Raw genomic sequence first — 12,802 nt, 5'->3', positions numbered from 1 at the left:
CTAGCACAGTCCTGCAATTTATCAGTATCCTTCTCATTTAAGTAGGTCCTTACTTCAACAGGAATGCTTCTTTTAAATTCCTCCATTAAAATCAGCTCTCACAATGTATCATAGTCCCCATTTACATTTTTAGAAGAAACCCATCTCTCAAAACACATAGCTTTATCATAGGCAAATTCCACATAAGTTTTTTCCACAGACTTTTTCAAACTTCTGAATCTTTCCCTATATGCTTCTGGGACTAACTCATATGCATTTAAGATATGCCTCTTTACAATATCATAATCAAGTGCGTGTGCAGCTGTTAAAGCTGTGTAAACTTGTTGTGCTTTGCCTTTAATTACACTCTGTAACAACACTGACCATTTATCTTTCGGCCACTCTGATATCCGAGCAATAGTTTCAAGATGTTGAAAATACCTTTCCACTTCTGTTTCACTAAATGGAGGAACCAATTTAATTTCTTGACTAGCAACAAACGTTTTTTTAGAACCAGAAGACTGATTCCCAGACTTTAATTCCTCCATTGCATATGCAAATTCTCTCTTCTTTTGTTCCATCTCCAATTTACACCTCTCCAAATCAGCTTTACTTTGTTCCAATTTCATTTGTTCGATTTGCAACTGCATCTCCAGATTACTTATCTGAAACGACTCTAAAATCGATTCATCAAAAACACCCGAGACCACATAGTGTGACGCGATTTTTCTCTGTATCACAGCCTTAGAGGTAGTCTGCAAAATACCTTTGAGTTGCAATCTACTAGCTATCTCAAACACCTCAGTTTTCTTCGCCTTCGCCAACACCTCCGCAGCTGGCAAAGCCAGAAACTCATCAATATTCATTGCTGCCGAATACCACACACAAGCCAAGCAAAAGAACCGAGTAATCCCCGTTTACAAAACACCAATTTAAAAGTCAGCAAGCATTTAAACTCAAATGATTCAATCCCGGACGAGCCCCCATATTTAATGTTACGTATTCAGGCAACAATAAATATATGAGTTCGGCAAGGGTTTCTTATAACAAACAACACGTTTATTAAACACAGAAAACAAACCCCACCCAAAAGTAAACAAACACTACCGTAACCGGAAACAGCTGCTGAGCGGCAGCCCAAACAGCTCTTAAAGTGATATTGCAAAAACAGTTCTTTAAAGTGGTATTGCCAAAAACAGTTCTTAAAAGTGGTATTGCCAAAAGTTCGATATGCTCACAGTCCATTTAAAAGGAGAGACTTTATAGGACGATTTAGGTTCTCTTTCACGTCGCTTGCTTCGATCCCCGACGTCGAACTTCCCACGAAGAATTCACGAAACAGAACGGCTTAAAGGCACTGACCTTTCCTTCTCCACTACCTTCAATCCTTTCTAGTTAAACCTAGGGATTAACACGAAGATAGTCAATGAAATCCTTCCAAATAAGGATCAAACAAAGGTCGCCCCCGTTTCACCGTAGAAAGCGATTCTCCTCGATCTTTAACTTCCAACTTCCAATCTTCACTCTCCACTGTCTCGAACTAACAGGATCGTAAAGAACCTGCTGGCAATGACCTCTTAAACTTTAGGCATTAAATAAAAACTTCATCCTGCAACTAAACTGCGTCATCACATTAAATCACGCAGTGGCATGAAGTCAACCTGGCAAATCCAGCCACAAACTGCCCCTCCTCACAGTGTGGGGTCTACCTTTTGTAACCTGTAAAAAAAACCCGTCACATGATCTCTACTGGTGGGAAAATGACGTCATCACCATCACAAGACCATCACCTCAAGTCCAGTACAGCTTCAACCCCAGTCACGTGACAAGGGCTCCACTGTCATGTGTCACGAGTACGTAACAAAGAACACTTTCCATTAATTTACCCACCACTGACATCAAACTGACAGGCCTATAATTGCTAGGTTTACTCTTAGAACCCTTTTTAAACAATGGAACCACATGAACAATACATCAATCCTCTGGCACCATCCCCGTTTCTAATGACATTTGAAATATTTCTGTCAGAGCCCCTGCTATTTCTACACTAACCTCCCTCAAGGTCTTCGGGAATATCCCGTCAGGACCTAGAGATTTATCCACTTTTATATTCCTTAAAAGTGCCAGTACTTCCTCCTCTTTAATGGTCATAGTTTCCATAACTTCCCTACTTGTTTCCCTTACCTTACACAATTCAATATCCTTTTCCTTGGTGAATACCGAAGAAAAGAAATTGTTCAAAATCTCCCCATCTCTTTCGTCTCCACACATAGCTGTCCACTCTGATTCTCTAAGCGACCAATTTTATCCCTCACTATCCTTTTGCTATTAATATAACTGTAGAAACCCTTCGGATTTATTTTCACCTTATTTGCCAAAGCAACCTCGTATCTTCTTTTAGCTTTTCTAATTCTTTCTTAAGATTCTTTTCACATTCTTGATATTCTTCGAGAACCTCATTTACTCCATGCTGCCTATATTTATTATAGATCTCCCTCTTTTTCCAAACCAAGTTTCTAATATCCCTTGAAAACCTTGGCGCTCTCAAACTTTTAACCTTTCCTTTCAACCTAACAGGAACATAAAGATTCCGTACCCTCAAAATTTCCCCTTTAAATGACCTCCATTTCTCTATTACATCCTTCCCATAAAACAAATTGTCCCAATCCACTCCTTCTAAGTCCTTTCGCAACTCCTCAAAATTAGCCTTTCACCAATCAAAAATCTCAACCCTGGGTCCAGTCCTATCCTTCTCCATAATTATATTGAAACTAATGGTATCGTGATCACTGGACCCGAAGTGCTCCCCAACACATATGTCCGTCACCTGACCTATCTCATTCCAGAACAGGAGATCCAACACTGCCCCTTCTCTAGTCAGTACCTCTATGTATTGCTGCAAAAAACTATCCTGCACACATTATACAAACTCCAAACCATCCATCCCTTTTACAGAATGGACTTCCCAGTCTATGTATGGAAAATTAAAATCTCCCACAATCACAACAAATATTTGCTATCTCTTTACAAATTTGCTCCTCCAATTCTCGCTCCCCATTAGGTGGTCTATAATACTCCCCTATAAGTGTTACTGCACCTTTCCCATTCCTCAATTCCACCCAAATAGTCTCCCTAGATGAGCCCTCTAATCTATCCTGCCAAAGCACCGCTGTAATATTTTCTCAGACAAGCAATGCAACACCTCCCCCTCTTGCCCCTTCATTTCTATCACACCTGAAGCAACGAAATCCAGGGATATTTAGTTGCTAATCACACCCCTCCTGCAACCATGTTTCACTAATAGCTACAACATCATATTTTTAGGTATCAATCCATGCTGTAAACTCATCCACCTTTCGTACAATGCTCCTAGCATTAAAATACAAACGTAGATGCATTTAAGAAACTTTCCACCTCTTCCTCTCTGTTTATCCCTAATGATGCGAACAACTTTATTGTCTTTTTCTTCCTTCTCCCCTACACCTTTGGTCTGAGTGCTCCCCTTCTCTATCACCTGCCTGTCCTCCCTCACACACTGTCTACTAGCTTTCTCTATTTCTGAACTAAACTCCTCTCCCCTAGTCTCTTCAAATTGATTCCCATCCCCCAACCATTCTAGTTTAAAGTCTCCCCAGTAGCCTGAGCAAATCTCTCCGACAGGATATTGGTCCCCCTAGGATTCAAGTGCAACCTGTCCTTTTTGTACAGGTCACACCTGCCCCAAAAGAGGTCCCAATGATCCAGAAACTTGCCCCCTGCTCCAATCCCTCAGCCACGCATTTATCCTCCACCTCATTCCATTCCTACTCTCACTGTCACGTGGCACAGGCAGTAGTCCCAAGATTACTACCTTTGTGGTCCTTCTTCTCAACTGCCTTCCTAAGTCCCTATATTCTCCTTTCAGGACCTCTTCCCTTTTCCTACCTATGTCATTGGTACCTCACCCTCCCACTTCAGGATACCTTGTACGTAATCAGAAACATCCTGAACCCTGGCACCAGGTAGGCAAACTACCTGATCGCGTCCACAGAATCACCTATCTGACCCCCTAACTATCGAGTCCCCTATTACTACTGCCTTCCTCTTCCTTTCCCTACCATTCTGAGCTACACGGCCGGACTCTGTGCCAGAGGCATAGCCACTGTTGCTTCCCCCAGGTAGGCTGTCCTCCCCAACAGTACTCAAACAGGAGTACTTATTGTCAAGGGGTACAGCCACCAGGGTACACTCTAGTACCTGATTCTTCCCCGTCCCCCTCCTAACCATGACCCACCTGTCTGCCTCCCGTGGTCCTGGTGTGACCACCTGCCTGTAACTCCTCTCTATCACCTCCTTACTCTCCCTGACCAGACGAAGATCATCGAGCTGCAGCTCCAGTTCCCTAACACACTCCCTTAGGAGCTGCAGCTCGGCACACCTGGTGCAGATATGGACGTCCAAGGGCTAGGAGACTCCAGGACCTCCCACATTCGACACCGAGAACAACAAGCTGCCCTCACACTCATACTTCCCCTTTCCTCAAATAACAGGAAAGTAAAGGGCATCAAAGATTATGGGAGGAAGGCAGGAAAAAGCAGTTGAAAGGGATAATAAATCATCTTGACGGAATGGCGGAGCAGACTCAATGGGCAAATGGTCCAATTCTGTTCCTGGGTCTTATGATCTTATTGTCTAATTCCATAACTGCACCACCCTTGTGGGTGAAGAACCTCTCACCCTAAACTTATGACCTCTAATTTTTGTTTCTCTTTCGCTGAGAAAAGGACTGCGTGTTTTCACCCTGTCTATGCCCTTCATGATTTTAAAGTTTTAAAGATTCGCTTTATTTGTCACATGTATATTGAAACATTGAGACATACAGTGAATTGCATTGTTTGCGTCAACAACCAGCACAAGTCTCGGATAAGCTGTGGGAAGCTTGCAAGAGTTGCCATGCCTCTGGTACCAACATAGAATGCCCACAGTTTACTAACCCTAACCCAAATGCCATAAGGTTACCCCACCAATCTCCTATGCTCCGAGGAATACATTCCTAGCCTGCTCAAACTCTCAAGCCCCTTGAGAACCAAAACTTCCTTGTAATAGACACAGAGAGATCCAGCAAAAGAAGTATCAAAGGTGGACTGTGATCTGTGTGAACAGGGTGGTAACTTGCTGCAAAGGTGATAACACTTTTGCATTCTGCATTCTTGCAAGATACAGCACTAATGCATTCATGGAGTTAACAACGTGAAGCACGCCACTGAGTCCAACAGATCCACGGTAATGGAGAGCTGCCCACATAATGAAGACAGATTTGGCGATGTGATCCCAATTAAACATGAAACAATGATTATTTCATGTATTCTCTTCCAATTATTACCATCAGGAAAGAGGTACAGGAGCCTGAAGACCCACAGTTAATGTTTCAGCAACAGCTTCTTCCCTCCACCATCTGAATGGTCCTTGAACCCACAAATATTACCTCACTATTCCTATTTTGCACTACTTATTTATTTTGTAATTTATTGTAATTTTATATCTTTGCACTGCACTTCTGCCACAAAACAAGATCTAAACATTGGAATCACAAAGCGGCTGAAGAGCACAGAGGTTAAAGAGGGAAAAAGTGGATCCTTTGAATGTATACTTTCTCATGAAGGAATTGATGAATATTACTGGGCAGTTAGTGAAAGGCAATGAATGGTTTGAAGCATTTAATATCAGTCGAAAGCATATACTCAGCATTAAGGAAGCGACTCTTTCAGATGCAGGTGAAGTTGTTTTCAATGTGCAGAATCTCAAATCTAAGGCTTCCTTGATGGTAAAAGGTATGATCTGAAAACATCACTGTTCATGTTGTTAACACTCTACCCACTGTCTAAGCAGGCAGCATAAACCCTAGGTATTGTGCTATATACTGCCACAAAGCAACAAATTTCACAACGTATGTCAGTGATATTAATCCTGATCTTAAGAATAAATCATTGGGCTATAGGGAAATAGGATAAGGAACTGGACAAGGGGATTGCCCTTCTTGGAACTGGTGTAGAACCAGTGCTATTTTTCTGGGTTACAGTAACTTCTCTGAATAAACATATTGTTGTTAAAACATATGCAAATAGTACATATATTTATCCAAGAACGTTACTGATCAAAGAACAGTAGCACTGAACTAATGTAATGTAGATTTAGATAGAAGAGATTTTGCATATGAGCTGTATAAGCTGATGAGAGGCATTGATCATGTGGATAGTCAGAGGCTTCTTTTTCCCAGGGCTGAAATGGCTAACACGAGAGGGCACAATTTTAAGGTTCTTGGAAGGAGGTACAGTGGAGATGTCAGGGGTAAGTTTTTTACACATGTGTGGAGAGTGCGTAGAATGGGCTGCCGGCAATGATGGTGAAGGCAGATATGATAGGGTACTTTAAAAGACTCCTGGATTGGTACATGGAGCTTGGATAAATAGAGGGCTATGGGTAACCCTAGGTAATTTCTGTAGTAAAGACATGTTCAGCACAGCTTTGTGGGCTGAAGGGCCTGCACTGTGCTGTAGGTTTTCTATGTTTCTATGTTCCTAAAACAAGAAATGTCATAAGTAAGCTCATCTCAGGCTTCCAGCCGAGTACTGGTATTGATTAGAACCAACATTTCGATGACAGACTCTGCCATCTTCATCAGGGATGATGCCCGGGCACATCTAATCTGGTGATGTGTGTATATATTCCTGAATTGTGTCCCACTTAATTGGTTAGTACTCATCCAATCAGGTTAACACTCTCCCACCTTGGTTACAATCAAATTCTAATTCTTACTTAGAGTGAGACCTTCGTCTTTGTTAAAATTCTTTTCCTCTTTTATTTTTCAATGGCTTCCTTCAACAGGTGACCCCAAAAGCCACTGGCGCAGTGCAGTAGTTCTGTGTCTTTGAAGTTATTCCTATGGCCTTTGATGCAATGTTCTGCTACTAACCAATTTTTCCCAGGTAACCCAGACGGATACATATCCTGTACTCCTTGATGCGGATTTCCAACATGCATCCCATCCTGCCGAAAAAAGCTGCTCAGCATTCACAGGGAATCCTGTAAACGCCAGCCATCCTGAATCCTAAGTCACCATTGGCCCACATAAGCTGTGATTAGAGCTTCCTTACAGGTTTGTGGATGGTATTAATCTGGTATTTCTTCAAGATGATGGCAATCCTTCATAAAAGAGCAGAAATATAGGGAAGACTCTGTGGTTAAGAAGGCCTACGGTGCATTGGTCTTCAACAATCATGGGAATGAGTTTAGTAGCTGAGGGGTAATGCTGCAGCAATGTAGGACCCTGGTCAGGCCCCACTTGGGGTACTGTGCTCAATTCTGGTCACCTCACTACAGGAAGGACACGGAAACCATAGAAAGGGTGCAGAGGAGATTTACAAGGATATTGCCTGCATTGGGGACATTGCCTTATGAGACATGCTGGGACAGCATGACCTGAAGGACCGGAAGGGCCCATTCTGCTAAATAAAGAAATAAATACATTTTTCAGCCAACTACCAACACTAGATCATGGAACAGCACAGGATCAGGTCTTTCAGCCCACAATATTATGCAAATCTAATTAAATTAGTAATCAACTGTCTAACTAACCTAATCCCTTTCATCTACAGAATGTCCACATCCTTTCATTTTTCTCACATGTTCCTATCTAAACGTCCCTTAAAAGTCCCTGTTATATCTGTCTCTACCACCATTCCAGGCAGTGCATTTCAGGAACTCGCTACTCTCTGTATAAAAAAATCTGCCCCTCACATCTCCTTTGAACTTACACCCACTCACCTTCTAAGCATGCCCTCTGGTATTAGACATTTCAATCCATGGAAAAAAAGATACTCTCTGACCCATAAGTTTTTTAATCTTCTGGCAAATCTCCACCCACACCCCCAGCCACCACCACTGCAGAGAAAACAACCCAAGTCTGTCCAGCCTTAAAAATGGAGTGATTTAACCTACCATTAGTGGAATGTTGGGGGGAAGTGGAAACTCTTGGAAGAAGCTTACTCAGTTCCAGGGAGCCATATACACAAGAGATTCTGAAGATGCTAGAAATTTTGATGAGCATACACAAAGTGCTGAAGGAACTCAGCAAGTCAGGCTGGAGAGGGAAAACCGTTAATGTTTCAACCCAAGACCCTTCGACAGGACTTATTTTAATTCTATTCCCCATTCTCATTCCAACACGTGTTCATCCATGGCCTCTTCTACTGACACAATGAGGTTACTCTCAGGTTGAAGGAGCAACATCTCGAATCCCTTCTGGGTCATCTCCATCTAAATGGCATGAACATCGATTTCTCCAACTTCCAATAATTTTCCCCCTTTCCCTTCCATTCTCCAGTTTGGCTCCCCTCTTACCTTTTCCCCTCACTTGCCTATCTCTTCCTCCTTCTCTTTCTCCCATGGTTCAAGCTCCTCTCCTATCCTTCTTCAGCCTTTTGCCTTTTCCACCTGTCATCTTCCAGCTTTTCACTTCATTCCCCCTCCCCCCAAATTTGGCTTCACCTACTATATTCTAACTTGTACTCCTTCACCTCCCCCAATCTTATTATTTTGGCTTTATCCCCCTTCCTTTCCTGACTTGGCCCAAAAAGTTGACTGTTAATTCCTTTCTCTAGACGCCACTTGACCCACTGAGTACTTCCAGCATTTTGTATGTGTTGTTTGAGACAGATTCACAGTTTTGATCGAAATGGTTGACTATTTCCCTCCTCAGACACTGCCTGACCTGTTGAGTTGCCCAGCAGATTGTTTGTTGCTCCAAATTCCAGCATCCGCAGTCTCTTGTATCTCCAGAATAACTACTTATCTGATTAGTTTTGTTTCACTACCTTGTTTAAGACATCATAAACATGAGTTATTGAGAACAGGTAAGTAGGTTAAATATTTGTATAGCCTTTTTTTAGGGTTGGTAAACTGTGTGATTACAGGGCTTACATCTTATCTTATTTACAGATTCACCATGGTAACAGGGCTTTCCAGCAGAATGACTCCAAACCATCCAGTTACACATATGCAACCAATTAACCTTTGGAAGGTGGGAGGAAACCCAAAAACCCAGACGAAACCCACACAGTCACAGGAAGAACATACAATCTCCTTACTGACAGGGGCAGGAATCGAACTTGGGTCATGGGCACAGCAACAGCCTCCCATCAGAGAGAAGGCTGTGTAGTATCCACACCAGGACCATCAGACACAAAAACAGTTATTTTCTCCAAGCAGTAAAGCCTATCAACACTTCTACCTAATAACCCACCAACTCACCCTTCCACATCTCAAACACCACCACTTCACAATTTCCTGTCACTCACCTTACGTACAAATACTCCTGTACCTGGTGTCACTTTATGGACATACAATCAACCTATGTACATAAGCTATCTTACCTATTTATATGTATTGAGTATTTTATTGTTGTATTCTTTCTCTTATTCTGTTTTTTTGTGCTGTATCAAATCCAGAGTAACAATTATTTCATTTGCCTTTACACTTGTTCAGTTCAGTTTCAGTTTATTGTCATTTATTGTCACAAATGCAATGCAGTTAAAAAATGAGACAACGTTCTCCAGAATGATATCACAAAAGCACACAACAAAACAGACTACACCAGAAAATCCACATAATGTTTGGTAATCCCCAAATCCAGAGTCTGGAGAGGGAGCTACGTATTAATATCACGCTACCATCTTAGCGCGTTCCCCGGAAAGGAGCTCCAGACTCATCAGACAAAACAACACTACCCAGACACACCAAGTCAGGAGACCAACTCTACCACCCAACAAACCAAAAACTAAAGCTACAAGACCTACACAAAACCACATAGTTACATATAGTTATAGTTAACATATAGTTACATCAGTGCAGACAATACCATAATTGATAATAAAAAAAGACCATGGGCACAGTAAAAATAGTCCAAAGATGTTAAAAGACTATAAGTTTGAAAGAAACCACCACACAGTTTCCACAAGTCCTCAGGGTCCCGATAGACTCGTCATCCCATGCAGGCGGCAAAAGAGAATACCCCCACTATGGACTTCCACGGCGTCGGACTCAGCCTCGCAGGCGCAGCACACAGTGTTTTGGAAATGACAATAAGCAATCTTGAATAGAACCACAGAACATTACAGCACAGAAACAGGCCTTTTGGCCCTTCTTGGCTGTGCCAAACCATTTTTCTGCCTAGTCCCACTGACCTGCACCTGGACCATATCCCTCCATACACCTCTCATCCATGTACCTGTCCAAGTTTTTCTTAAATGTTAAAAGTGAGCCCGCATTTACCACTTCATATGGCAGCTCATTCCACACTCCCACCACTCTTTGTGTGAAGAAGCCTATTGTTCCCTTTAAACTTTTCCCCCTTCACCCTTAACCCATGTCCTCTGGTTTTTTTTCTCCCCTAGCCTCAGTGGAAAAAACCTGCTTGCATTCACTCTATCTGTACCATCATAATTTTATATACCTCCATCAAATCTCCCCCCATTCTTCTACGCTCCAGGGAATAAAGTCCTAACTTATTCAACCTTTCTCTGTTACTCAGTTTCTCAAGTCCCGGCAACATCTTTGTAAACCTTCTCTGCACTCTTTCAACCTTATTAATATCCTTCCTGTAATTTGGTGACCAAAACTGCACACAATACTTCAAATTCGGCCTCACCAATGCCATATATAACATCACCATAACATTCCAACTCTTATACTCAATACTTTGATTTATAAAGGCTAATGTACCAAAAGCTCTCTTTACATCCCTATCTATACTCACCACACTGGGACAAGCAAGCTAGTCACAATGCTGGAATACTCAAGCTAATCACCACACTGGGACACTCAAGTTAATCACTGCACTGGAATACTTAAGCTAATTACTACGTAACTATACCAGCATACATGAGAGCTTCAATGAGAACAGTACAATGAAGATGAGAGGTGGTGGCAATGCAAAGATTTTCAGTAAAATATGAAAGTAATTGCAAGTGAGATAGAAATGCATGAGGTATTTCACAATATCTTACTCATGGAAGGGCTCCTTTCTCCTGGTTTCGACAGCTCGGGATTTGGAAACAGTGACAGCTCACCATTTAACTCACTCCATTTTCTCAAAGGCTGAGGGCTGGATATAAAGCTACGTTTCGAGATGCTGTTGAAATTGGAAGCATCATTCTGTGGGGAGAAACAAAGTTAGTCAATTTACTGCATCTTAATGACTGCAAGCCACCTGTTTGCAGCACTGTATTACAGTGCTTTGAATTCGCTGAACTGAATACAGAGCAGAAATTATGCTCTTTTTCAAAGGTGCAGCCATAGACACTGGCACTGATCCCAGCTACGCCTGCCTTTTGGTCAGCTATGTTCCAAGCTTACACTGGTATCACTCCCCAATTTTTCCTATGTCAGATCAGCAACAGCAATGTTGCTGCATTCTGCACCCATGCTGAGCTTGTCAACTTCATTAACTTTCCCTCCAACTTCCACTCTGCCCTCAAATTTACCTAGTCCATTTCTGACACCTCACTCCCCTTTCTCGATCTCTCTGTCTCTATCTCTGGAGACAGTTTATCTACTGATGTTTATTTTAAAGCCACTGACTCTCACAGCTACCTGGACTATACCTCTTCCCAACCTGCCATCCCCTTCTCTCAATTCCACTATCTCCGTCACATCTGCTCTCAGGATAAGGCTTCTCATTTCAGAACAAAAGAGATGTCCTCCTTCTTCAAATAAAGGGGCTTCCCTTTCTCCACCATCAATGCTGCACATCTGGCCTCACCTCCTGCCACCCCACCAGGGACTGGGTTCCTCTTGTCCTCACCTACTACTGCACCAACCTCCGTGTCCAGCACATAACTGTCTATAACTTCTGCCATCTGCAATGGGATCCCACCACCAAGCACATCTTTCACCACACCCCCCCCCCCACCACATTCTGCTTTCCACAGGAATCGCTCCCTATTTGACACCCTTGTCCATACGTCCCTCCCCACTTATCTCCCTCCTGGCACTTATCCTTGCAAGTGGAACAAGTGCTACACCTGCCCCCACACCACCTCACTTACTGCTATTCTGGGCTCCAAACAGTCCTTCCAGGTGAGGCGACACTTCACCTGTCAGTCTGTTGGTGTCATCTACTGTATTCAGTGCTCCTAGTGGGGCCACCTGTATATTGGTGAGATAGAACATAGAATGTTGCGCCGACCCTCAAACCCTGCCTCCCATATAACCCCTCACCTTAAATTCCTCCATATACCTAACTAGTAGTCTCTTAAACTTCACTAGTGTATCTGCTTCCACCACTGACTCAGGCAGTGCATTCCATGCACCAACCACTCTCTGAGTGAAAAACCTTCCTCTAATATCCCTCTTGAACTTCCCTCCCCTTACCTTAAAGCCATGTCCTCTTGTACTGTGCCCTGGGGAAGAGGCGCTGGCTGTCCACTCTGTCTATTTCTCTTAATATCTTGTACAGCTCTATCATGTCTCCTCTCATCCTCCTTCTCTCCAAAGAGTAAAGCCCTAGCTCCCTTAATCTCTGATCATAATCCATACTCTCTAAACCAGGCAGCATCCTGGTATATCTCCTCTGTACCCTTTCCAATGCTTCCACGTCCTTCTTATACTGAGGTAACCAGAACTGGACACAAGTGTGGCCTAACTAGAGTTCTATAGAGCTGCATCATTACATCACGTCTCTTAAACTCTATCCCTCGACTTATGAAAGCTAACACCCCATAAGCTTTCTTAACTACCCTATCACCTGTGAGATATGATGTAGATTGGAAGACCGCTTCATCAAGCA

The 12,802-nt window shown here is 42.7% G+C and overlaps 1 protein-coding gene across 2 annotated transcripts in view; it reads right to left on the bottom strand.

Annotated features, from left to right (window-relative positions):
• The window catches only part of LOC132383245 (brain-specific angiogenesis inhibitor 1-associated protein 2-like protein 2), a 147,964-nt gene that overhangs the window by 50,735 nt on the left and 84,427 nt on the right, over positions 1–12,802 (bottom strand). For both annotated transcript variants that reach the window (XM_059954181.1, XM_059954182.1), the window contains one exon: positions 11,022–11,169. In XM_059954181.1, coding sequence (XP_059810164.1) covers positions 11,022–11,169 — 148 coding nt within the window. The remainder of the gene's footprint in view (positions 1–11,021; positions 11,170–12,802) is intronic.

This window comes from Hypanus sabinus, chromosome 29, assembly GCF_030144855.1.
Source record: "Hypanus sabinus isolate sHypSab1 chromosome 29, sHypSab1.hap1, whole genome shotgun sequence".
Lineage (NCBI taxonomy): Eukaryota > Metazoa > Chordata > Chondrichthyes > Myliobatiformes > Dasyatidae > Hypanus > Hypanus sabinus.
This window is presented reverse-complemented; position numbering and strand designations above follow the sequence as displayed.